General features: G+C 55.1%; 2 protein-coding genes across 3 annotated transcripts in view; one reads left to right on the top strand and one right to left on the bottom strand.

Annotated features, from left to right (window-relative positions):
• YBX2 (Y-box binding protein 2) overlaps nt 1-13,126 on the top strand; it is a 15,813-nt gene extending 2,687 nt beyond the window's left edge. Inside the window, exons 2-10 of the mRNA XM_075071340.1 lie at nt 826-889; nt 3,125-3,158; nt 4,144-4,233; nt 4,351-4,644; nt 4,952-5,064; nt 7,473-7,647; nt 11,682-11,861; nt 12,496-12,576; nt 12,889-13,126. Of these exons, the coding sequence (XP_074927441.1) occupies nt 826-889; nt 3,125-3,158; nt 4,144-4,233; nt 4,351-4,644; nt 4,952-5,064; nt 7,473-7,647; nt 11,682-11,861; nt 12,496-12,546 (1,001 nt within the window). The 3' untranslated portion in view covers nt 12,547-12,576; nt 12,889-13,126. The remainder of the gene's footprint in view (nt 1-825; nt 890-3,124; nt 3,159-4,143; nt 4,234-4,350; nt 4,645-4,951; nt 5,065-7,472; nt 7,648-11,681; nt 11,862-12,495; nt 12,577-12,888) is intronic.
• Nucleotides 1-25,103, bottom strand: part of SLC2A4 (solute carrier family 2 member 4) — a 197,339-nt gene extending 172,236 nt beyond the window's left edge. The window contains exons 1-10 of one of the 2 annotated variants that reach the window (XR_012656685.1): nt 24,918-25,103; nt 24,433-24,593; nt 23,833-23,957; nt 23,344-23,459; nt 23,074-23,236; nt 21,532-21,719; nt 20,919-21,023; nt 20,719-20,820; nt 20,381-20,584; nt 19,597-20,019 (exon numbers count right to left, since the gene is read on the bottom strand). Coding sequence is in view for 1 of the 2 variants with exons in the window: in XM_032794525.2 (XP_032650416.2) it covers nt 19,816-20,019; nt 20,381-20,584; nt 20,719-20,820; nt 20,919-21,023; nt 21,532-21,719; nt 23,074-23,236; nt 23,344-23,459; nt 23,833-23,957; nt 24,433-24,593; nt 24,918-25,088 (1,539 nt within the window). In the remaining variant the exon portion in view is untranslated. Of the gene's footprint in view, nt 1-19,074; nt 20,020-20,380; nt 20,585-20,718; nt 20,821-20,918; nt 21,024-21,531; nt 21,720-23,073; nt 23,237-23,343; nt 23,460-23,832; nt 23,958-24,432; nt 24,594-24,917 lie in introns of those variants that run through there. The other variant, XM_032794525.2, reaches the window with a different exon arrangement.
• Between the last annotated feature and the right edge of the window lie 1,516 nt (nt 25,104-26,619).

Genomic DNA, 26,619 nt, shown 5'->3' with positions numbered 1-26,619 from the left:
GTGGTCAAGTGGCTGGCATTTCTAGGCTGGCTGTTCTGGCATCATCCCCTCCCATCTGCACCTACCCCATGGACTTCCAGAGCCAGAGGCTGGGCCTGCCCCTGCTGCTGTGCGCTCTCAAGCGGTTGTGGCCCAGGCCACAGGGATGCGAGGAAAACCCCAGATGCCCAGAGATTTGCTCCAGTATAACAAAGAGCAGGCCACCAGCTGAAGGGGAGTCGGCTGCTGCCTGACAAAGGAGGTGGGGGGGGGGGGGAATTCTAGGCACCTGAGGGCATGTAAAGGGAAGCTGGGACCTGTAAGTGTTGGAGAGGGAGGGAATTCTAGGGGCCTGGGGGTAAATGGAGGCAGCCTCCAGGGAGGGATGGTTCTGTGTGTGAGGTTGTGGCTGCAAGAGGGATGGGGGGAGCTGGAAGGGGGATGGTTTGTGGGAGGAAGACTAGCTGCTTGCATTTGGAAAGGGGTGGTGGGATCAGGGGGGATGGGATGTGTGGGTGAAGCGTGGGGGGAGGTCATGGGCTTTTATCAGTGGTCCTGCCTGGTCTTGTAATCGGCATCTATGAACTCAGTGGGCCATGGGAGTAGGGGGGAGAGATGTGAAGGGGAGGGCGGCGTGGGGTGTGTATTGAGAGGGCTGACCCTGACTGGGGGTGAGTAGTATGGGGTTTCTGCCTTGGGGCTGGAGCACCCGAGACTTCTAGGGCTTATACAGAGGTGCTTCCTTGCCTACCCCATCAGCAGCCCAGGCGGATGGGCTGCCGGCTGAGGGAGGCCAGTGACTGACCTGTAACCTCTCAACTTTCTTCCCTGGGAAACAACCTGCAGCAACCCAGGTGCTGGGCACAGTTAAGTGGTTCAATGTTCGCAACGGCTATGGATTTATTAACAGGTGAGCTCTCCTCCCCCTACTTAGCCTGTTGGCACTCATCGGGGCTGAGGCTGGGGGGCTCGCTGGTGGGGAGAAGACTCAGTGGGGCGGGGATCAGGCTTTCTCAAGCGGAGCTGAAACAGTGGTAACCATCTTTTACCGAGCAAACCGCGGAGCTTAGGAGACCCCTCGGGCTTCTCAACTGTGAGTCCTACTTTGGTGGTCCTCCGACATGCTCCAGTGACACGTTCCCACCTCTGCTCTGCCCTGCAAGATCCTTCCCATCGCTGTTAACACGGAGTGACTCCTGTTCCCCTCTGATGTGTGAATCCCCAAGGAACAATACTGAATTGGAACTGGGGCGTCAGCTGTTTTAAATTAACCTGTGTGTACCTGAATGACAAAACAAAAACTGAAATAGACCTGCTTTCAACCAATAGTGGCCAGACTTTGAAAATCCTGTTTGACCAGGGGGAACTCTTCTGACTAGGGTGACTGGATGTCCCAATTTTATAGGGACAGCCCTGATATTTGGGGCTTTTTCCTATATAGGCTTCTGTTACCCCCCCCCCCCACCCACTGTCCCAATTTTTCACATTTGCTATCTGGTCACCCTACTTTTGACAGGCAAGTTAAAATACAGTTGTCACAGGGTGGAAAGAGGGAACTGCTGGGTTAATACATTTTTGTGGCAGAACTGCTGGGTTAATACATTTTTGTGGCTAGTGCTGCCTTTTAAAATGATTGGCGCTTTGACTTGATTGGAACTGGAAGAGTATGAAGACCCAAAAGGCTTTTTAAAAACATCTTTGATTAATTCTTAGGAAAAAAGAATTTCTGGAGAAACTGCAGTCGCTTTCTTGGTGTCATATGAAAACTTAAGCACTCTGTGCGTAAACAAGTTATCTTGGGAGGGAAACTCAAAGGCGCTGGGCTCTCTGACAGTTGAGATCCTAATGTGGTCCTCCATGGAGGCATCCAGCAAAGATGAGCCTTGATATCCCCAGTGCTTTTTACGGGTTAGGCTAAACCAGCTGTAGTCCTACAAGGTCAAAAACACTTCAAGAATCCGTTCGTCTTTCTACTCAAGGCGAGAATAGCTTCTTCCTTTGTTCCCTATCAGAGCTTCTAAAGGATGCTGGGGAAGAAAGCTTGGGAGCTGCATGTCTTGCACCTAATAGGGCTGTGGAGCCAGAATGAGGTGCGGGGACGGTTCTTTAAACACCTCGCTATTTGGGATTTGTTGTTCAAAATCAGCAGTGCAATTGTTCTCTCAGAAGCGCACCTCATGGAAATGCTAGGGGCAGGGCAGTGCCTCTTGGCTAATATTCTTCTGCTTGAAGACTGGGTGTTTCTTTATTTGCTTAAGTCCTTGGTTTGATCGCTGACCTACAAAGATCCTGTGTTAACCTGCCACAAGTCGCAATATCTCAGCTGGGCTTAGACCCCAATCTGACCTTGGTAAATTGCCTTTGTGGACAGATCCTCTGCTGGCATCAGTATGAACCCCGCCCCCACAGCTGAGGATTTGGGTTTGTTTCTGCTGGGGTGTATAATAAGTGGGGTGTGAGGTTTAGGAACTCAGCCACAGAGCCACCCAGAGGATTAAGGGGGCCCCTTCCATAAAAACAGTTGCAATGCTATAGAATACTATATTCTCATAGGGGGCCCCTGGGGTCTGGTGCCCCACTTGACCACCCCTGGGCAGCCCTACTCAACCAAGATGTAATTGAGTACTTCTGTCACGCTCCCATTGCCTGCGACACAATGCCCTCTGCTGGATGTTTGGGCGCGCTGAGCTCCTGATGCTGCCGGGATCTGCCACGCTCCACCTGGGCCATTGCCTCAAACTTGCAAGTGCTGTGCCACCCCGCGGCGTGACCTTTTTCACAGCCCTGAGCGACGTAGCTGGGTCGACCTCCGTTTTAGGTGCAGAGATGGAGACCTTTCATGTATCCATCGTAGTGCTGTCTTGGCACCTGGAGGCTTTGACAGATGCTGCCTAGCGCTATAAACTCCCACCTGATCCAGTGCCTTGCTTGAGCAGGAAACAGGAGGGTATGGGGATTGTGAGAGGGGGGTGGACGGGTGTGGGGGAGGAAGCTTGGCAGCTGAAATCTGAAAGCACAGGGATGGTGGGCCCTAACTGAGGGAGAGGCAGGATTATGCAGGGCCTTGTCTGGCGATTTGTGTATGGGCCATGTTACTGTGCCAGGCATGAAGCCGGGATCACTCAAACGCTCTCCATCCCTGCAGGAACGACACCAAGGAGGATGTTTTTGTGCACCAGGTAAGACCTTGGGTCAGTTCCAGGAAGTGGTTCTCGTTGGTTGTGGGAACTGGTTGGCACCTGGCATGCCAGACACCCACCGGGCCTTCCCCATGCCCTTGACCGAGCACAGCTGTCTCCCGGGCTCTCATTCTGTTCTTGGGCCTGCTCTCTGAGAAGCAGCATTTGTCGGGCGCACCTGGGGATAGTGGGGCTCCACCTCTCTGATCACTCGAATTAAAGCCCAGAGTGGCTCGTGAGCCTGTGGATCTCTGAGGTAGCTGGTGCCCAGCAGCTGCAATTCTGCTCTGCCAGGGTTAAGGGAATGTGGGGCGAGGAGGCAGAACTGGGATAGTGCCATTGGTTTCCAGGTGGGCAGTGACCCTTTTGGGCCACTCAGTTTTGGCAGAACTTGAGCTTGTTGTGCCGCCAGCCACTTGTGCCCCAGGCAGCGTGGTAAGGGAGCAGGGGAGGTTGCATAGAGGGCAGGGGGGTTGGGGTGGTGGCAGGGGTGTGGATAGGAGTTGGAGAGGTTGGGGGGAGGAATAGGGGGGTTTGAATGCAGACAGGATGGTCCGGGGGCAGTCAGGGAAGGAGGGGGATTGGATGGGGGGGGGGGCAGTCGGGACAGGGAGCAGGGGTGTGGTAGGGGCAGGACCCCTGTGGTGGTGGGGGGGGCGCAGATAGGAGGTGGGAGCCAGGCCAGGACCCCTTCCCCTAACAGGCCTTCCATACAATACCCAAATCCAGATATGGCCCTCAGGCCAAAAAGTTTGCCTGCCCCTGTTCTAGCACCATGGGGCAAGCAACAGCTTGGCCCTAACTGGGAGCATGGAGATGGTCGTCTTGTTCCTGGATTGGGTTGCTCTCCACATGAAGAGCTGGGCGGGAAGAGCTGTTGCTTCTCATCAGTCTCAGGGACCATGGGATATAGCTTCAAATTCGTCCATTTCCTGGGGCAAGCTGATCCCAGCCCCCAATCTCTTGTCTCTGCTGCCGCCTCCAGACAGCCATCAAAAGGAACAATCCTCGGAAATTCCTGCGCAGCGTCGGCGATGGGGAGACTGTGGAATTCGATGTTGTGGAAGGAGAGAAGGTGAGGCGGGAAGGCTGGGCCAATGCGTGCAGGGGAGCTGGCAAAGATTGGGGCAGAGGCAAGGCAAGGGAGTGGTTTCCCCCCAGCTCAGGGCTTGTCTCCTCACATCTGCTGCAGGGCGCCGAGGCAGCCAACGTCACCGGCCCGGGCGGCGTGCCGGTGAAAGGCAGCCGCTACGCCCCCAACCGCCGGCGCTTCCGCAGATTCATCCCCAGGCCCCGGCAAGCCCAGCTGCCACCGCAGGACACCACCAGAGTGGAAGGGGCTGCCCAGCCGGTCAGCGAGGGGGAGAGAGTCGACGACGCCATGCAGCAGCCGCCCCGCAGGAGGCGCCCTTTGCCGTTCTTCTTCCGCCGGAGATTTGTGCGTGGGCCCCGGGCTCCGGTCCAGCAGCAAGCCCAGCCGGTGCAGGTGAGGCCTGGGCATGGTAAGGGGGAAGCAGCTTGGTCTCTGCTAGCTGATCCCAGGCCCGGTGGAGTAGTATTTGGGCCTGTAAGATGGCAAAGTTACCAGACATTAGCGTAGCTCATCTGCCTTCTTAGAGGCAGAACCATCACAAGTAGGGTGACTAGTCAGCAAATGTGAAAAATGGGGACAGAGTGGGGGGTAATAGGAGCCTATATAAGAGAGAGACCCAAATATCGGGACTGTCCCTATAAAATCAGGACATCTGGTCACCCTAGTCACAAGATCGTGTCATCAGAGTTGTTTGCCATAGGGCACGGAAGGCGCAGAACCTAAAGATGCCACCCAGCCAGAGGGAGACCAGCAACCGCCAGCCCAGGCTGGGGAGAGAGCTCCGGCCCCTCGCTTCCGGCCCAGATACCGCAGGTAAGCACGCAGAGGCCAGTTTCCTCTGGCTAGTGGGACGTCCCACTGCAGGAGTGTGGATGGGAGAGTGTGCCTTGGCGCTGAATGCAGGGAAGGATCCCTTGCTGGCTTGCTGTGCTGTTGGTCCCTTCCCCACAGCTGCCACTGACCCAATTTTTGCTTTGAGATCTCAACTGGGCCAGTCTCCCAACTGGCTCTAAACCAGGCCTGTGCAATCCATCTGCCTCCTAAATTAAGGGTGAGGATTGTCAAAGGTGGGACTCAAAAACCTCCTTTTCATTGGGGGTTAAGGAACCAAAACTTACCCCGAATCTCTGCTCCAGTGGGGAAACGGAAACCTTTTTTTGTGAGGCCACCATAACAGGAGCAGAAAGGCCAGTTACTGTCCCCTTCCATGCTATCCTAGCAGGTGATCTTGCTAGAAGAGTTCATCAAAGCTTGATTCCTGCCTTCACGCAGTTGAAAGCAGCGAGGCCTGGCCTGAGGCTGGTTCGGGAGAAAAGCAGCTTAGAATAATGATGGCTGGGGTGGAAAATGGTAACAGGAAATTGTCTAGCCTTCCCGGGCTAGACGGGCATTAACAGATGAGTATCTGCAAGCTTCCCAAGCAGTGATTTGGGACCAGCAATCTGAAAGCGCGATCTCCCATCGTGCACGTAGCTGCTGTTTGGACACTGGGAACTGAGGTTTGCCCTGATGCACTAAAACAATGGTCTCTTGGAAGCTGTGGGTTAAACTTTTCTCTGCGTAATGGAAGGTGAGCCAGATATCTCCCCCTTTTCGGGGAGCAATAGCCAAAGGTGCACTAGAAAAGAGACCTCTAGTCTATGGGAAGTAATTCTCGCAAATGCTGGCCCCCCACTAATCGTGAGGCCAGTTGTTGGCCTAGCCGTGGAGGCATCAATACCAGTGTAATTGGTGTGGGATCTTAATGCCAGAGCTGCATGTACCCTACTGGTTGTATCTGGGAGCCTTCTAGGGAATAGGGCAGGGGTCCCAATGCGGTGCCCGTGGGGGCCCACGGCCTGGCCAGCGGTCTAGCATCTGCCAAAATTCGGTGGCATTTCGGTGGACAAGCAGCGTCATCCAGAGGCATCGCTGCCGGATTTTGGCGTCATTTCAGCAGATGCTCGACCGCCGCCACGGTCTTTCATCTGGCGCCCGCCAGACGAAAAGGTTGGGGACTGCTGGAATAGGTTTCCCAACAGCACTAAGTCTTTGTCTTCACTTAGCACCACATGCTACCTGTGTAGGGTTTCTACTAGGATATAACTTTTGATTGGGGGGGGGTGTGAGACTTGGCTTTAAAGGTGACTATACTTGTCTAGAGGGAAGTACCTTTATACCACTATAACTACATTCAGACTAGGAGGGTTGTATTACTTTATCATAGTTAGTGGCACAACTTGTGTCGATGGTGCCTGAGGCACCCTGCTAGTTACGCCCCCACCTCCCCCAGATAGAGTGGGTGGCTGAAACCTTGGGTCTGGATGAGTAGTGTGTGAAGTGAATGAATTCCCAGTGACTGAGAGACTTGCTCGAATCAGGACAAGAACTGGTCAGAAAATGACTCAACTGAACATTTTGTATCTTCGGGGTGGGGGGGGGTGGGAACAGAAATGTTTTAATTCTGAAATGTTGCTATGGTGCATCATGGGAACTGTAGTTCTGGTGTCTCATGCATCTGTTCTCCTAGTCAGGTTACAACTCCCATGATGCACCTGGTCACCTCTCTGAGGCAAGGCAGTGCATCATGGGAGATGGAGTTGTGATCAAGATGTCTGGACCATCTCTTCTCCCATGATGCATTGCTTCACCAAGAAGCAAGACCATGGCACATCTTGGGATTTCTAGTCTGAACAGGAGCATGAGACACTGCCCCCAAACTACAGTTCCCATGAGGCACCATGGACTTGCTTTTTGATTGGGCGGTGCATTACAGGAGATGGAGTTCAAGGAGTCAGACCATAGTGGGGAATGGACACACAATGCAGGCAAGCTACAATTCCCACGAGGCGCAGCTGTGACATTTCAAGAATTGAAATATTGTGGAACTGGGAACTCTTGGGCTTCTGAGCAGTCAGTTTCCAGGGAAACTATTATCAGTTTATTTTGTCAAACTTTCATTTAATCAAAACCCAGTTTTCCATCAGCAGGAATGAGACATTTTCAGCCAGGACACCTGGGTCCCATTCCCAGCTCCAGGCAAGCTGCTGCTCCGTGGATACAATGGAAGCCTGGCTAATTCAGAGGGCTTAGGTTGCCGATCGCACATTCACATTCTCGGCACGGAGTAGTGGTGCTAGTAAAAAAAGGTTTTCTGGAGTCCAGCCAAAGCAGGTTAGACTTCTTGGCCCTGCAGAGGCCAGCTCATAACCCTCTTCACCCCCCGCCCGCACCCAATCTAGACCCTTCCGCCCCCGCCCGCCACAACAACCCACCACTGAAGGAGGCGACGGTGAGACCAAAGTGGTGCAAGCCCCAGCAGACGGCATCCGTCCCGAACCCCAGCGCCAGCGTAACCGGCCCTACTTCCAGCGCAGACGGCAGCAAACAGCTGGCACCCGGCCGGCAGCAGTAGAGGTGAGAGCTGGGGTGGGCACTTCCTTGGTGGCAGGTACTCGTTACCTAAAACCATGGCCACTCGACTCCTTTCTCAGACAGAGGAGCTCAGGGCAACTGGTGTGTGTGTTTGTGTACACACACGTGCCATATGGGGAAATAGTGGGTTGAGTGGCCCTGCAGGGCATTTTGGGATAGGCATCAGAGGAGGCAGTTAACCAGGGGGGTTCAGAATCTATCCCACCGATCACAGCAGGTGAGAAATGACCTCTGAACAACTGAAAGCTGTAATGGAAGCTCTCCATATATCCGGGGTAGGGGGCCTATAACCCTAAGCTTAATGGGAATAATCTGCTTGGGATTTCCCAATGGTTAGGACCCCATCCTGAGTCTTGGAAAACTGAAGTTCACGTCCTGCTGTGCTCAGCTGTGTGTGACCATGAGCATGTCACTTAGCTGCTATGTGGCTCAGTTTCCTGCATCTAATATGGAGGTGGTAGCACTGGCCTGACCTCACAGGGGTGGCCTTCCCCTCCCACCTTAAAATAGTGAAGCACTTGAACACTATGGCTGTCGGGGGCGGGGGGGCAGAGATGGACCTAGTGAAGTTTGAACCCCCAGTGTTAAAAGTGCAAAGACTTTTAGATCCCAGCTCTTCGGTGTCTTAAACATGGGGATCTTAGTGTAGCTCGTAAGACTGGCACTAAACTGGCCCTTCTCAGTCAGACGTGTCTCAGGGGTTTTGGCTGTACCTGGGTACTAGGACAGAGGTGGGCAAACTATGTGGGCCACATGCAGCCTGTGGGACCCCGCTGCCCAGCCCCTGAGTGCCTACCTGAGAGGCTAGCTCCTGGCCCTTCCCCTGCAGCCTCAGCTCGCTCCACCGCCTGGGCTGCGAGCTCCTAGGGCAGCACAGCCACCGAGCTGTGGCCTGAGGCAGTGTTCTGTGCTGTGCTGTGACTGGCTTCCGCCAGGCGGCGCAACTGCCTATCCTGCTGCTCTGGGCACCAGTGCTCCAGGCAGTACAGTAAGGGGGAAGGGAGTGGGGGGGGGTCATTGGATACAGGGCAAGGGAGTTTTGGGTGGTGGTGGTCAGGGTGGTGGGAACAGGGGACTAGATGGGGGGTAGGAGTTCCGTGGGGGGGCAGTCAGGAAGGAGGCGGGGTTGGATGGGGCAGTGTGGGGGGCAGTCAGGGGCAAGGGGTTCCGGGGGCAATTAGGGGGCAGGGATCCCGAGGGCAGGTCAGGAAGAGAGAGGGTTTGGAGGGGTCGGTGGGAGGACAGTCAGGGCAGGGTTCTGGAGGCAGTCACGGGACAGGGAAACATGGTAGTGTGTGGAATGGGGCAGGGGTCCCCGGGGGCTGTCAGGACAGGTTTGGGACGGTGTTGATGGGGGCAGGGATCTCGGGGGGGGGGGGGGGGAGGCTGTGTGGATGGGGCAGGGGTCCTGAGGGGGCTGTCAGGGGCAAGAAGAAGGGGGAGTCAGGTAGTAGGGCAGGTGCTGGGCCATGCCTGGCTGTTTGGGGAGGCACAGCCTCCGCTAACCAGTTCTCCATACAATTTCAGAAATCTGATGCGGCCCTCAAGCCAAAAAGTGTGCCTGCCCCGGTACTAGGGACTCTGGTTTGGGGAGAGACAGAGGAGTGAAAAGGGGAGAAATTCTGACCTGCATTCGCAGAATGCCACCCAGCAACTTCTGCGGCAAGCCCCATAACTCCAGCTTGAGCTAGAGCGTATCTGAGGCCAGAGGTGATTTAAATTCTCCAGGGATGGAGAATCGTCCACAGCCCTTCTGGCTCCCTCAGCCCAACGGCTCAGGCTGCCTTTACAGCCCTGGCCTGGGAACAGACCACCAGAGCCTTTCCAATAGCAGCTGTTAGGCTGTGACCTTATCAGATCAAGGAAGTTAACACAAGGTTGGGCCTGTGCTCCTGTGTGGGTGACTCAGTGGGTGGTGCCCTCCCCCGAGTCAGCACTGAACCAAGGCCTTAGCTACGGGCGCTCTGAAGCTCCCACATTCACCCGTCTTAGATTTTTAAGGCCGGAAGGGATCATCTATTTGACTTGGTATATGGATCACAAGTCGTTAAACTTCCTCCTGTACTGATCCCAGGAACTAAAGCGTCTTCCCAGAAAGGCCGACCGGTCAGGATCTGAAGCTGTTGAGAGGCCAAGAATGTCCCGCTTCCCTTTGGAAGTTGGATTTAATTGCTAGTTTCCTGCCCTGGGTGCTTTAATTTCCACAGCAATTTGTCTGGCTTTCATGTCCAGCCACCTTAGTATCTGGCAGTTCCTCCCCACGCAAGTAGCGGTACACCAGTCGTCCCCAACCTTTTTCATCTGGCACATGACAAGCCACCAAGGACTGGCCAGCGGGCGAGCATCTGCCGAAATGCTGCCAAGAAACGACAATATCAATAGGCGTCACCGCCAAAAATCAGTGGCATTTCGGCAGCAATGCCTCTGGATGCTGCTGCTTCTCGGCGGGATTTCGGCGGGTGCTCTGGATGGTACGTGGGTGCACATAGATGCCCTAGGTGCCATGATGCCCTCAGGCACCGCATTGAGGACCACTGCATTGCACTAATCGTCATGTTTTGAGCTCTTCGACAAAATTAAAGTCGACCTAACTTACATCCGCATAGAGTCTCTGCAGTAATTACATTGCTCATGCTGTTCTAAGCTTTGCTCCTCATCTTGGTGGGGCGTGTCCTCTTCAGGACAGCTCATATCAATTTGTCCCGTCAATGCTCTGCATTGATGGACGGCTCCTGAAAGCCAGTAACTGTCGACATAAGGTAGGGATAGGGTCCAGAGTGACCTAGACTAATTGGAGGATTGGGCCAAAAGAAATTTGAGGTTCAACAAGAACAACTGCTGAGCCCTGCACTTGAGAAGGAAGAATCCCATTCACTGCTACAGGCTGGGGGGCCGACTGGCTAAGCAGCCGTTCTGCAGAAAAGGACCTGGGGGTTACAGTGGACGAGAAGCAGGATATGAGTCAGCAGGGTGCCCTTGTTGCCAAGAAGGCCAATGGCATTTTGGGCTGTATAAGTAGGAGCATTGCCAGCAGATTGAGGAAAGTGATTATTCCCCTCTATTCAGCACTGGTGAGGTCACACCTGCAGTTTTGCATCCAGTTTTGGTCCCCCCACTACAGAAGGGATGTGGACAAATTGGAGAGAGTCCAGCGGAGGGCAACAAAAATTATTAGGGGGCCAGAGCACATGACTTATGAGGAGAGGCTGAGGGAACTGGGATTGTTTAGTCTGCAGAAGAGAAGAGCGAGGGGGGATTTGATAGCTGCGTTCAGCTACCAGAAGGGGGTTACAAAGAGGATGGAGCTCGGCTGTTCTCAGTGGTGGCAGATGACAGAACAAGGAGCGATGGTCTCAAGTTGCAGTGGGGCAGGTCTAGGTTGGATATTAGGAAACACTATTTCCCTAGGAGGGTGGTGAAGCACTGGAATGGGTTCCCTAGGGAGGGGGTGGAATCTCCTTCCTTAGAGGTTTTTAAGGTCAGGCTTGACAAAGCCCTGGCTGGGATGATTTAGTTGGGGTGGGCCCTGCTTTGAGCAGGGGGTTGGACTAGATCCCTCCTGAGGTCCCTTCCAACCCTGATATGTTGATAAGCTGCAGAGTGTTCTGCATCGACCTAACTGCGTCAGCCTTAACACGACACGGCTGGTGGAGGTGGAGTTAGGTTGGCGGATGGGGCGACTGTCGGCGGCAGGAATATTGAAGCGTAGACACTTCCACATTTAGATAAACGTGAGCTGCCTTGCGTTGACCTAACTCTCTCGGTAGTCTAGCTTCTTAAGTCTCTTGCTGCAAGCACTGACAGATCATTACGCCCCACAGAACAGCAGGGGGCGCTAGCCCCATAGTCCAACCAGAGCAATTACATGCTGCCTCCCTGAACTCCTGGGTCAGTTTCACCTGGCGCAGCAGCAGCTGGGCTGGGCTGGGCTGGCTCAGTGAGACCTACAGGTAGCAAGGTGGTCTTCAGATGAGACTCGCTGGTGAATGAAATGCCGTATGATCTCTCCACCCTAGCCGACCGTTACCGCCTCCAAAGACCAGCCTGCTCTGAGCTCTGCCGCTGGGGGGGACACCCCTGCTGCCAGCACCCCGGCCACTGCTCAGGAACCAGCAGTGGAAGCCAGCAAACCAGCTGCCCCCGCTCCAGAGGGTCCCTCCCAGCCACTGCCTGAGATCCAGCGACAGCTTGTGGATGTAAGTACCCAGTTCTGGGCAGGGGACTGGGGGCGTAACCTGGTGCCACAGCGTGGCAAAATCTAGTGCTGCCAGGAAGCAGCTGTACAAAAACCAGTTAATTTCTTGTGGGGCATTCTCATGGCACCCAACTGTCTGGAAGCAGCTCCCGCCAGTTGGCGCTTCCTGGATCCACCCGGCATGTGTGTACAGCGGGCACCGTGCCCCCCTGGCTGTAGGGCGTGGCTGGAGGTAGAAGTGTGAGAGGAGGGAACTAGACAGGACCTGCACTGGGTGAAACCTGATGTGCCAACCATCCTGGCATGGTGCCCCTAGGAATGGCAAGCCCTATTAGCCAGTGTCTGCAGGGTTAGACAGGGTGCGGTGGCATGGCCACTCTGACCTAAGGAGATCAGATGGCATCTTATCCTCAAGCCTCCTGCACTACACTAGGCTCACATTGCCACCAGAGGGCTCTGGACCATCAAGCGTGGCATCACGGTGGGCAATCTGGCTCCAGCAGGCTCCCAAACCAGCCCCTTGCCCGCAGTCCTGGGGTCCTCTCTCACCCCGACACCAGCGGCCGCTCGTTGGCCACCCCTGGAAGCAGGAAGGCCTGGCGGGGGAGTCACTAACCTGGGGTTTCTCTCTGCAGACTTCGACACCCGAGCCCGGGGGGGACCCTGCCCCAGCCCTGCTGGCGTAAGAGTGAGGGGATGCAAAGAGCTGCCAGCTGGTAAGGACGCTGCAAGGGAGGGGAAGGCATCGGGGGCCAGTGGCTTGATATGGAAAGACTGGCATGGCAGGGTGAGCGGATCTCTTCTGCTTGCTAATAATCCAGCTAGTGACGGGGGTTGGTAGCTTAGATCAGATACAGACTTGGGTTGGGCACTGGCCTATCCTATCTGGCCTCACCCCATCACGCTGGGGAACAGACCTTGATTAAGTTTGGCTCATTCTCCTGAGTGCTGGGGTCTTCCCTCCTGCCCCCCACCCCCCGACAGGAGCTTTGGTTTCGGAGTCTGACCACCTTTCCTCTCTCCTGTAGGTGTCCATCTTGCCCGTATCTCCAAGTTACCTCATACTGCACAGAGACCCCAAACTCCACCCGGTCCCGCCCTCTCCTCGCTGCTGATCGAAGCCAAGAATGTGAACCCTGAGGGGGGACTGAACAAAAATCTTTAAGTTTAAAAAAAACAACTTTTTTTGAGGGGCTAGTCCCCTCCCTCCCATAGCTTCCTCAGTTCAAAGGGAAACTGGCTGTTGAAACTTGAGTTAATTCCCTCCCTCCCTAATTTTTTTGAAGAGCACTTTTTTGTGAACATTGTGTGCAGTTTGGGTGTCAGTAAAGGAATTTGCACAGACTCCTGGTGTCGCCGGGTCTTTCCTGCCTTGCTGAGGGGGCGAATGAGCCGCCTTTGGCAAAGCCACCATAGTCTGTGGATTGAGGTGCGACTCCTGAGTTCAATCCCTGGCTGTGGGAGGAGCCTCTCTTGGCTGAGGGGTGGGGCCTAGTGGGTTAGAGCAGTGGGGCTGGCTGTCTCTTCTGCAAGTTCCATGTGGCAATAACATTCCTCTCCAATTTGAAGTGCTGTAAACCTTCCACCCCCAAATGCTGAGCACCCACAATGCCTGTTGACTCATTACAGGTGCTCAGTTTGGCCTGTGATTGTGGATGCCTTTCTCCAAATATTGGCCTCCATGTCTCTGTGCCTCAGTTTCCCCATCTGTAAAATCCCTTCCTGCCTGTGTCCTGGGGCTGTGTCGAGAGCTAACTCTCCCTCCGTAAGGTGCTCTGATGCCCCACAAACCTGTGGAGAGCAGCATGGGTTTGAGCATCCAAAGGAACCCTGTATCCTCCTGTGGATGGTGAGGGGTCTCCCCCCACTGCCTGGCCAGCATGCTGTGTACCCCTAATGGGGGGAGGGGGTACCACTTAATTTTAACCCCAGTAGACAGTCCTAATACAAACTCTTTTCTTACAGGGGTCACTAGGACTCCTAATAGCTCCCAGGCTGAGCTGGGTTCGAACTGGCAACCTAAACATGAGGTGGTCTCTGACTCAAGACCCCCCCACTTGACCCATTTAAACCAGCTGATTTCTCTGGTGCAGGGCAATCGCACACACCATGGTTTTTAGTAGCATGGAGGAGTTTTTGCAGTAAGACAAAAATCTTGCTTGAAAAGACAGCTCAGTCCTTGTTTGGGTGAGCAAGATTCAGCAAGAGACACCACTTGGGCGGGCGTCCAGGCGGGCCTCTGCCAATGTGATACACAGGCCAAGAGAAATTCTCATTCTCCAGCACAGGAGCTGGAGTTGAATCGAACTCTTGGGCAGCCCAGGGGCTGGTAAAGTTGATTTCTCACTGAAATACAGATGAGACTTAAATAAAGCTGAGGGGGAAAGGTTTTTGCATCCCTCTAAGTTCAAAAACTTTTACTGCCCTAAATCGGATGCCAGGGGGGATTTCAAATTTTCAGTCTTGGGTCAATAAACCTTTTTACTTTTTCCTCCCAATGTGATGAGCTTAAATTTCAAAATACAGTCAATCACCCTATTTTCCAAACTAACGGGTAAGTGGGGCGTTCATAAAATTGAATATCTCACATGCCAGCAGAGCAGTTTCTGCTAGAAGTGGATGGATGGGCGAGATCTACTTGTTCTTTGTTGGCTGAATGCTCATTAGTGACTGTTTCTGGTGGGCGAAAGGCTTGGGGGTAAATGGCTTGTCCGTAACAGTAGTGTTTTCGAATGCCTTAGATCCTTGACTTGATCCTTTCAAAAACGCCTCTCCAAAACATTTTGACAAAGGCAAGACTTGTCTTTTATTTTCAAATGGGAGGAAGTGTCGCCCAACCCAGCCCTGGTTCATGAACGGTCTTGTCAAATATTTGGTGCGATTCCTCTCCAGCTTTGTCTTAATACACGCAGAGACAGTGAGCGGTGTGCAAATTTCAGCCAGACTCCATTCCACAATGTGGTTCTGATCTTATCACCTGCAAGTTTTGCTGGCCATGCTTGTTAGGCCAGTGCATACCCCCTCAGGGGATGCATTCCTTCTGAGGTGGGTGGGAGGCATCACTGTGCCCTCATAATAAAAATTAAACCCAAGACCTATTTGCAGCCTGGTCTAAACTAAGTTTTACTAGTAAAACTGACTTTCAGCCCATCTTTGTGTGTATCCGCCCTCCGTCGTCCTGGTGCTAGCTGGCAACTGCTGCCCCAGAGTGACGCAGGTCCTATTACCGATGGAAAAATGCCAAAGTGCATGTGCGTATAGTGTGTTAGCTGGAATACTAAAAATAGCCATTCGGGCACGGCCCTTCAATGTCCCACTCCTCATGACTTCTGCCCAGCGGTCACGCTGACTGGAACCCTGGCCTCAGTTAAAATTAGCTGTGGGTTTAACAAATTTTAATTAAGTTGGTAGCGTGCCAGCCGAAACGAAAGGTGGTGAGCGAGTGTTCTCCTTGGCCACTGAGGGCACGACAAGGAGAAAGCGGCCTAGTTAGCAGCACGTGGAAAAACTTTCTAACTTCAAGCACAGCTGAGGTGTGGCGCAGGGTCCCCTGAGAGGAGATTAGGGTGGGGACAGACAGATAATATCCTGACTGAACTAAGTTAAATCTTATTGAATTAGGGTTAATATCTCTGCGTTAGAAATGCAAACGTTTCTGTGCGACGGTGAGACTGCATAGAACCGCTTTAGCAGGAAATGGATATGTCTGCGGTGGATTTCTTAGGAAGTACGTGCACATTCTTCCCACCACACCCAACCTTTCAAAACTCTGTCCTGGGGAGGAACACCCAAAGGTTGAGTCGGCTGCAGGGAAACTCTGGATCAAAGACCCCCCTGATCAATGTAAAAAGGTGGATTAAACAAGGCATGAGGGTGCTTTTTTTTTTCCTGAGCTGAAGCTATGATTAAGTTGTACCCCTTAGGTGAGAGAGTTCTTACTCAGAGCCTCTGTCTGGGTCGGCATTTTTAGTACGTTTTTCTCAGCAATGCTGAAGAATGAAGTGGGAGTGTTTAGAAAGAGCCAGGTGGTGCCACCTTTAGAACTGCAGCCCTCGGTCTGTTAGCAGTCCCTGAAGAGAAAGCGAAGGCGTCTCTTAAGGAAGACGGTCTTTGCTGTGACGGACGCAGTAAAGGCAGAAAATTTATCCAGCCTGGACCGACCCTGGTCAGAAGGGAGCAAGACGCAAACCTCTGGCCGAGAGTGGCCACAGTTGCATTTGACTTTCTCCTGTGGCTTAACGTGCTCAACTTTAAGTCGAGTTAGAGCTTGTTCCTACCAAAACAGAGGAACAACATCACTGTAGTATAAATGCAATTTTGCTGCAATAAATGTGCTTCTACGGGTGTGGTTTTGTCTGACCCAGCAAGCACGATAAGCAATTCCTTTGAAAATCCCACACGCCTTATAATTGCATCTACCCTAAGACTTTTACTAATTTCTGTTAGCCCCGTGTGACTTTTCCTTTGTAAACTGCTTAACAACCTGCCCTGCCTTGTTTTAACTATGGGGCTCTGGTTACCTTCCTCAGCGTAGTTTGAATGTTCCTTTCTTCCAGCAGTGGATGTTGATCCAATAAATGTTATTACCTTACCCACTGTGGCTCTCAAGCATAGTTACGTTGGCTGGGTGTCCTTTTATGATTTCCTAGGCATTGCATACTGTCTACTACAGGTAGCGCAGGGCTATTCTACGTGTCTAATTTTAAAATAACTTTCGGGGGGGGCGACCGAGTTAGAAACACTTACAGACCGGCCCCTACCAAATTCACTATCCATTTTGATGAATTTCACAGTGCTAGGAGTTTAAAAATCTGAAAAGTCATCGTTTCAGATACTTACATCTGAAATGTCACGGTGGTGTAAGGGTGGGGGTCCTGACCCACAAAGGGGTTGTGGGTGGCCATTGGAGGGGGGTCGTGGTATTGCCACCCTTACTTCTGCGCTGCCGGCGGAGGTGACTCTGACCCAGCCCCAGGAGCAGCCCGTGCAGGAGAAGAGGAAGTCCTAACCCTCTGCAGCCCAGTCAGGATTAGCAACTGGAGGGTCCCCCAGCTGTATTTCTCCCCAGCACTCAGAGGTTAAAGGGGTCTTGGGCTGGCTCCAGTGGGGGAGCGGGGTGATCACAGGGCCCTCCCCCACTTACCATACCACCCTCACTTCTGTGCCACTGCCCTCTGGCCACCCAGCTCTGAAGGCAGCGCAGAAGTATGGGTGACAATATGTACAGATTTTTGCAGTTCAGAAAAGCAGATTTCACAGGCCGTGACACGTTTTTCACAGCCACAAATTTGGTAGGGCCCTACTTAGGCACTAGGCCAACACTGATCTAATTTTTAACAGTGGGGAGGGGCGGGGTTAGTTACTGGAACTAACTCCTGAGGGAAGTGGTGAATTCTCCATCCCTTGATGTCTTCTCAGCCAAGACTGACTGCCGTCCTGGAAGAGGCATTAGTCCGATGCTAGTTACTAGGGGGAAATGTGAAATTTAATGGCCTTGTAGATCTGGACAGTCTACCGGTCCTGTCTGGCCTCTATAAATTGCAATGTGTTTGTTGCAGTAGAATATTAAATTAAGGGGATGCTCGAAATCCACCTGAAAAAAAAGCCCAAACCAACAACACATTTAACTAGTAAAATTAGCATCATCCAAAATGGGGAAGCAGTCTTTCCAGATGTGGTCGGAGACCACTTGTGTGTGTCTCGGGGTTTCAAAATTCTGAGAATTTGCACACTCTAGCGGGAACTTATTTCAGACTAGAAATGAGGCTTAAATGTTTCTCGGTGCGGGCAATTAACCGTTGGAGAATCCACCACCACCACCCGAGTAAATTGTTCCATCGCAGACAATTTTTAATTCACGAGGGGAGGTTTTTCTAAAAGATCTAGGAATTGGTCTTTTGAACTAGGGCACCGCAAAAACCTGGACCTGACTATAAATTATCACTCCCTTGTCAATATGAAACTATCTACTCACGGTGCTGTCAAATGCCGAGTGTAATTCATCCAGAAACCTGGGGATGAATTTCAGAATGGCACCTTTGCCTTGCTACAATGAATCTGTCTGTTCGTAGCCTTGTTAAAAGACCCTCAGATCTATTTTCCCTTAAATCCTTTTCTGTTTCATAACATCCACCTCTGCCGGAGGAGCAGTTAGATTCATGAGTGTCTACAATGAAGCAAACGCAACCACACTGGCCTTGGTTTGACTACGTCCTTTATATACAAAGAATTACTTACATTCTTCTCGCTGAAATACAAAAGGTCGCATAACACGCTAATGCCTCTCCATGTGTCCCTGACATTAAGACAAGCGCCTCCGTTAATTACAAAACAGAAACTCTCTCAGATCCTACTAACAGTTCAGAAGCGTCCTGGCTTTGTCCATAAACTGTCTTCAAGCACAGATATTGATCTCTTGTGCCTGTCATTTGCTTCAACAGGTTCTTCGTTTGTCCCACTCCAGACACAGCGGCATATCAGGTCTAATCACTAAAATTTTAGCAAGGTTGGTCTTTGTAGGTCAACGCAACTGTCTCTCTTCAGACTTCCATCGGTCAGCTAGCAGCCGAAATGGAGAGCAGTAATTTTAACAACTCTGTTCTGGGTGCTTCTGTATTTACAGCCTTCTTAAAAATAATCAGCCAACCAACCAACGATCCCACCATCTTTAACTAGCAAATTGTCCTGGACTGCTGAGCACAGAGTTTTCCTAGCATCTTGTCTTCTGCATGCAAGGCTGAGGACACCATCCTGTTAAAACACAATAGCGGGCTAGGTGGACCATGGGTCTGATCCAATTGGGCCATTCCTTGTCCCTATAGATATGAGCTGTGGAGCGGATGTCCCACATTCTGCGTTGACTTGCAACTGGTGTGGACTGCTGTTCACAAAACCCGATGCACCCTTTCTCATAAACTTCCCCATCTTGGGCGATAGCTCCCCCCCCTCCCTTGTCAGCCTCTTGCAACCAGTTCTCCTCCAAAGATGAGTTGACCATCTTCTCTTGACGCTCGCTTTCCAGGAAGAGTGGTGAGGTCCCCTTAGATCTCCTACAAACCTCAGAAGATGGACGGGAAGGGATGTCCCAGGTCAGAGCATCCAGGAAATCCTGCTCTGCTGGCTTGGATGGAGAAGAATGGAAGTTCTCATGATATTTGCCACTAGGAGTCAATCGCCAGCCATGGGGAGTTAAGAGGTGACTCCACTATATAAGGCAAAGAGTCACAGCCCCTGCCTGTAGGAGCCTTGCCATTCAGCGACGGAGTCATGGTGTTTGACGGCGTCCACGACGCCCAGCCTTCTTGCTCGAACCTTTCTAACTCTCGGCATTAGAGAACGTGATGAGGTCATGCTTGTTCTGGCCCTTTGGCTCAACTCCGTTGACGGTGGGGGGACCGTTCAGTAGGATCGAAAGAACTCCACCAGAGTTTTGCATTCTTCTACCTTCTCATCAATAGAAAAGTCACCTGTCCCTGAGTCGACGCAGAATCTACTCCAACCATTGGAGTCAACAGTTCTGGAGCCTACTAGTGTCATACATTGCTCGGGAATGCCTGAACATCTGTTCCAGCTGCTGGATATGGTCTCGGGGAGGTCTTTTCCCCATCTCCGATTCCAAGAGTGTGCACCCAGCTGAGCTGGATTCTCCTCCAGCTTCCCCTTCCTTTGTCACTTAACTGAGCTCCTTCTGCAGCTCCCAACACATCTTTATCTCCATGTCTCTGACACACACACACACACACACACACACACACACACACATACAACACAATCACTCTTTCTCTCTCTCTCTCTATATATATATAATCTTAAAAATAAAACCCACAAAGCTAAAAACAAAACAACTAACCTAAAAATCTCTAAACCTTGCTGTGTCATTAAAGTGCTGGGTTACGGTTACATTCCTCTTGTGTGTGTCTCTCTCTTTCTCTCTGGCCGATTGCTCCTGCCCCAGGTCAGGCGTTGTCGTCTGGCCCCAGACAGTCCAGCTCGGTGGAGGGTTTGACTTCGTGGTCTAATAGAGACGGGGTGCGTCGGAACGCGGCAGCAATCTGATCGAAGGTCCGGCCCCGCGTCTCAGGGACTTTGAAGTAGGTGAAGAGGAAGAAACCAAGGAGGAGGGCCGCAAAGATGAGGAAAACATACGGCCCGCAGGCATCCTACGGGAGAAGAGAGGAGAGGTGAGTGCTGGATGCAAAGGGAGGTGCGGGCTGGCTTTGCCAGTGAGCGCGTGTGAGATGCCATTTGTCCACCTGTGACTGCAGTCTCTCCTATGCCGGCTTGTTCCTGCTCCCAGCCCTACTCCCGTCTTGTTCCCAGCCCTGCTGTGGGTCTGTGCCCCCCTGCCTGCCGGCATATTCCCAGTCGTAACGGCCGGCATTCACAATTCTCCCTCCTGTGTGCTCATGCATGTCTAAATACAGTTGTGTAGCATTGCAGGTGTGCGCGTGCAGCGTTGTATGGTGGTGTGGGTGCACACGGGTGGCTTTGCACGTGCCCGCCTGCGGGGGGCACACTCACCGCCATGGACTGGAAGGCCATGCCAATGATGAAGTTGCAGGTCCAATTGCAGCCCCCAGCCACCGCCATGGCCGCCGGGCGGGGCCCCTGGCTGAACAGCTCGGCCACGATGAACCATGGGATGGGCCCCGGCCCGATCTCGAAGAAAGCCACGAAGCCGAAGATGGCCACCATGCTGATGTAGCTCATCGCCGGCACCCGATCCTGGCGGGGGAAAGAGATGGGGCTGAGAACCTGCACTGCAGCCGGTGGCTGTCAGTGCTGATGCCCCAGCGCAGCCCTACGGGGGACACCATGCTCAGCCCGAGACTCCCACTCCTCATTTCCCGGCTACTCACCAGATACACCAACGCCGCCGTCATCACCACGGCACACACCATCATGCCTGCCAGCCCCACCAGGTGCAGCGTCCGGCGGCCTGCCCGCTCCACCAGGAATAGCTTGGGGAGGGAGGGAGAGACAAGGGAGACAGAAATAAGATTTGGGAGGGGTGTGGATGGACACCCCCAAGGGGCGGCTGGCTGCGGGGGTCTCTTACCGAGACAACGGTGAAGGCAGCATTGATGGCCCCAGCGCCGATCGTGGCGAACACCGGCTGCTCCAGGCCGGCTGACTCAAAGATACTGGTGGAGTAATAGAATATCTGGGGGGCAGAGAAGGAGAGGTCAGAGCTGGCCCAAGTGGGACCCCCGCCTCCCAGATCCCATGGGGTCTCACTTTGCTCCCTCTTCTCCTTCAGGCTCCACCCCATCCACCAGGCTCCTTCCTTCTCAGGTTCCACCTCCATCTGCCAGGCTCCGACCCCCAACCAAACTCCCTGTCAGACTCCACCCCCATTCCGGTCAGGCAGACTCTGCCCCCCCAATTCCCCCATCTCTCCCATCCAGGCTCCGCCCTGATTCTCCCAAGCCCCACTCCCAGCAAGCTCCACCCTCTTCTCTCCCAACCAGGCTCCGCCCCAATTCTCCCAGGGTCCGCCCCAGTTCCCCCCAGGATCCACCCCCAGCCAGCCACCTAGCTCCGGCCCCATTTCCTCAGGTTCCTCCCACCATCTCCCCAAAGCCTCACCCCCCACCAAGCTCCTCCCCCATCTCCAGGCCCCACCCATCTTCCCCAGGCTCCTCCTCCAGCCAAGCCCCGCCTCCCCTCACCGCATTGATGCCCGAGAGCTGCTGGGACAGCTGGAGCACCACAGCGATGAGCAGCGGCTGGCGATAGATCCGGCAGCGGAAGAGCTGGGTGATGGAGACCTTGCGTTCCATGTCCATGCGCCGCTTCTCCTCCTTCATCTCTGTCAGGGCCTCGCTCACGTCGCTGCACCCCGTCAGCCGCTTCAAACCTGCCGGCGCAGGGACAGCAATGGATGGAGCGGTGACGGACCAAGGGATGGCGGATGGACAGATGGATGGGACAACTTGTGGGGATGGAGGGATTGGAGTGATGGTAGGTAGATAGATGGGGATGGATGGGTTTGGGATGGATAAGTAGATAGATGGGGATGGATGGTTTGGGGATGGATATCTAGATGGGGATGGACAGATGGGTAGGTAGATAGATGGGGATGAGTTGGCGATGGACAGATGGGTAGGTAGGTAGATGGGGATGAGTTGGCGATGGACAGATGGGTAGGTAGGTAGATGGGGATGAGTTGGGGATGGTCAGATGGGTAGGTAGGTAGATGGGGATGAGTTGGGGATGGTCAGATGGGTAGGTAAGTAGATGGGGATGGACAGATGGGTAGGTAGGTAGAAGGGGATGGAGTGGTGGGTTGGAGATGGACAGATGGATAGGTAGATAGATGGGAGTGGATGGGTCGGCTGGGGGATGGACAGATGGATGGATATCTAGATGAGGATGGACGGATGGGTAGGTAGATAGATGGGGATGGATGGGTTGGGGATGGAGGGATGAGTTGGGGATGGACAGATGGGTAGGTAAGTAGATGGGGATGGACAGATGGGTAGGTAGGTAGATGGGAATGGAGTGGTGGGTTGGGGATGGACAGATGGGTAGGTAGATGGGAGTGGATGGATGGGTTGGGGGATGGACAGATGGATGGATATCTAGATGGGGACGGACGGATGGGTAGATAGATAGGGATGAGTTGGGGATGGACAGATGGGTAGGTAGGTAGATGGGGATGGAGTGGTGGGTTGGGGATGGACAGATGGGTGGATAGATAAGGGAATGGATGGATGGGTGGATGGAGGGGGTTGGATACATGAGTCATGGATGGGTAGTGGACAGAGGGATGGATGGGTGGAGCCACGAGTGGATAGGTAAGTAGGATTTGGAAGGGAGAGATCGGTTAGATCAGAGGTTCTTAAACTGCGGCCCGTGGGCCACTAGCCACCCAATCAGCACAGAGCTGCGGCCCATGTGACATTCTCAAGGCCATAGATGTAGCACTGGATGCAGCCCGGAATGGTAAATAGGTTGAGAACTATTGAGTTAGCGGGATGGGTGGCTGGATAGATAAAGGGATGGACAGATAGATGAGTAGAAAAGGGGATGGATGGATGGACAGACGGACGGATGGGGGGTGGAAGAGGAAAGGGATGGACAGATGGATGGGCAGAAGAGGGGACAGATGGATAGGCGGGCCGAAAAGGGGACGGGTGGACAGACGGGTGGGCGGGCGGAAGAGGGGACAGGCGGGCGGGCGGAAGCGGGGCCTGTGGTGGGACACTCACTCTCTTTGGCCTTGGACTCCTTGTTGCGGATGATGTAGAGGTAGCGGGGGCTCTCGGGGCAGAAGGGGAACAGCACCAGCTGCAGGGCCGAGGGGGCCACGGTCAGCCCCAGGAGCAGGGGCCAGAGCTCGGGGCTGCCGAGGAGGGAGTCCAGCCCGAACACCTGCCGGGGGCGGAGACAGGGAGATTTCAGGCCGGCACCCCCTGCTGTGCCCCCCCCATGACCTAGCCGGATCCCCCACCCTCCGGCGGCCCCCGAGTGCCTGTTACCTGGGCAATGAGTATCCCGATGACGAGGGCCAGCTGGTGCAGGGTCCCCAGCGCCCCCCGCAGATGGGTGGGGGAAATTTCACCCACGTACATGGGGACCAAGCCAGATACCAGTCCTGGGGGAGAGGAGAGGGGAACCGCAGCTTAGCAGGATGTCTGGGCGGGGTGGGGGAGCGTGCCCCCTGGGTCTGTGGGGGGAAGTTGAGGCACAAGGTGGTGACCTCCCCTCACATACACAGTGCCCCTTTAAAAGGTGGGCCTTGTATGCTAATAATGGGGGGGTGGTATCTGTCACATGCAGAACCCAATGACGGCCCCCACCCACCTCCATCCACACCCCTGACCCATGGCCCCACCCATCCCCCATAGCACCCACTCCCCCACCCCCTGGCCTCATACCTCACCCCATGCTCCTAGGCGGGGCTCCCAGATCACCTCCCTCTCCGCCCACCCCTGCCATCCGATTGGCCCACGGGCGCTGTCCGTTACCTGAGTAGGCACCAATCAGGAACCGGCCGAGGATCATCATCTCATAGGAGCAGCCCAGCTTGGCCAGCCCCATGAGGGCCCCTCCCAGGAAGGCCAGGGCGTTATTGATAATCATGGCCCGCTTCCTGGGGGGGGGAGAGAGGCTGAGACCTCAGGGACCCCAGCCCCATATGCCCTGCCCCCCCCCGAGCAGACCTCTACTGACTGTCCCGCCCCACACACCACAGTGCCCCCTGCCCCACTCCCTGCCCCACAGCGCCCACTAGTGCTGCCCTGGGGCCAGCCCCGCCTGCCAGGGGAGAGCGCCCCCTGCTGAGCCCCTGCCCCGCTCTCTGCCCCACAGCGCCCCCTAGCGCCACCCTGGGGCCAGCCCTGCCTGCCAGGGGAGAGCGCCCCCTGCTGAGCCCCTGCCCCGCTCTCTGCCCCACAGCGCCCCCTAGCGCCACCCTGGGGCCAGCCCTGCCTGCCAGGGGAGAGCGCCCCCTGCTGAGCCCCACACACCCCGCTCCCTGCCCCACAGCATCCCCTAGCGCCCCCTGGGGCCAGCCCCGCCTGCCCGGCCAGAGTGCCCACCCCAAGCGGGTGGCAGAGGGGGGTTACCTGCCCAGCCACTCAGAGACGACCCCCACCAGGAAGGAGGAAATCATGCCCCCGATGGAGAAGATGGCGACCGACAGGGACCAGAGGGTGGTGAGCGTGGAGAGCTCGATGGACGCGTTGTGCCGCGCCAGCCAGGTGGCGTTATAGTTCTGCTCGATGATCTGGGGGGGTCGGGGTGGGGGGAAAAAAGGGGGTCACTGCCCAGTGCCCCTCACTTCCCACCCGGAGCCCTGGGCCCCCCTCTGCTCAGCTTCACACTCCCTCTTCCTTAGGGGTGATGCCGAGGGGGATGTGCCCCTGCCCCATTCCCTGCCCCCCCGAGCCAGCCAGTCCCCGCCCTGGGGCCAGGTGGGAGCCAGCACCCCCTAGAGGGGACAGACCCCTCCCCCATTCCTTGCCCCCCTGAGCCAGCCAGTCCCTGCCCTGGGGCCGGGTGGGAGCCGGTGCCCCCTAGAGGGGAAAGTGTGTTGGGGGGAATCTCTTACCTTTTGGGGGGCATTTATGACACCGATGTTGTACCCACACTGCAGGGACCCAAGCACGGCCGTGAAGACCGACAGTACCAGGGTTGAGGTTATCCCCGACCTGGTGTCCGGCGGGACTTCGTCCTCCTGCGGAGACACAAGGGGCGCGCCCTGCAGGTGAACTCCCCGCATCTCCGGCACCACCTCCTTGCACACCCGGCACCACTGCGGGACAGTTTGCAGCAATGGGTGTGCAAACACTGAGAACATTGCACGCCCACCCCCGTGCAAGTTGCACAACCCCGTGCAACAGTGCCCAGGTTTGCCCCACCTCTGCGTGACTACGGAGAGAAGGCAAAGCCTTGTGTAAACCCAGACAGGGCTTGCACTGCCTCGCACGCTGGAAGAGGAGTAATGTGCCCCCCCCATCGTGCAAACACGTAAGGATTTGGCAGCGTACATGCGAGCTCGCACATCCCCTTGTCCTCTGACTAAGCCTGGCCCGGTCGCTTCCCCTGCCATCATCTGCTTCCAGTTCCACTTCCCACATGACCCCCCCGATTGAAATCACCCCGGCGCGCCGGGCGCTGCACAGATAGAGCGAGAAACAATTGCAAAACTCACATACCCCAGCCCCACCCCAGGACCTGACTTAGAGGGCAGAGCACCTCTGCAGCTGGCAGACACGGGGTTGGGCACTTGGCATCGAATCAGGCACAGCTGCACCTCTGAGTGGGGCAGGGAGAGAGACAGTACGGTCTACTGGTTAGAGCAGGGGTGGGTGGGAGCCAGGATTCCTGGGTTCTCTCCCCGGCTCTGGGAGGGGAGTGGGGGCTGGTGGGTTAGAGCAGGGGGGGCTGGGAGCCAGGACTCCTGGGTTCTCTCCCCGGCTCTGGGAGGGGAGTGGGGGCTGGTGGGTTAGAGCAGAGGGGGCTGGGAGCCAGGACTCTTGGGTTCTCTCCCCAGCTCTGAGAGGAGAGTGGGGGATGGTAGGTTACAGCAGGGTGGGGCTGGGAGCCAGGACTCCTGGGTTCTCTCCCCAGCTCCGGGAGGGATCGGACACTGAAGGTTCATTCATTCTGCTCCAATGCTGTCCCCCCCCACCCCAAAATAGCACCTCTGATTTCATCCACTGTTCTCTCTGCATGGGCGGACCCCCGGACAAGGCCATATTCCCCATGGTGGCGGAGGGCGGGGGGGGCATGGGTTTGGGGAGCCCTCTGGACACACACACACCCCGTCTACCCGTCCCTCCCAGCCCCAGCGCTGACCCCCCGGGCACTGGTGAGGCCACGGGGCTCGGTGGAGGGCTCCCTGGAAATATCAGGGATTAGCGCCCCGCCTATCAGTGTGTGTGTGTGGGGGGGGTGATTATATAACAGGGGGGACAAATCCCTTCCCACCCCTGTCCTCACGCTGATGGCCTGCAAGGGCCTGGGGCCTGCCCCAGAAAAGCCTTGGCCGAAAAAAGCCCTTATTAGGAAAAACCCCCGAGCCCGGATGCCCAGGAAAGGTAAACAGTGACAGGCTGGGGCGGGTCTGCCTCCTCGCTGCCCCCCCCCAAGCCCCAGGGCGGGGCCTGGCTGGCTCGGGGGGGCTGGGAATGGGGCAGGGGCCTGTTCCCTCTAGGGGGCGCCGGCTCCCACCCGGCCCCAGGGTGGGGACTGGCTGGCTCGGGGGGGCAGGGAATGGGGCAGGGGGCCTGTCCCCTCTAGGGGGCGCC

This window comes from Chelonoidis abingdonii, chromosome 11 (genome assembly GCF_003597395.2).
Source record: "Chelonoidis abingdonii isolate Lonesome George chromosome 11, CheloAbing_2.0, whole genome shotgun sequence".
Classification (NCBI taxonomy): Eukaryota; Metazoa; Chordata; order Testudines; family Testudinidae; genus Chelonoidis; species Chelonoidis abingdonii.
The sequence above is the reverse complement of the archived record's forward strand: the minus strand, read 5'-3'. Positions and strand labels throughout refer to the sequence as shown.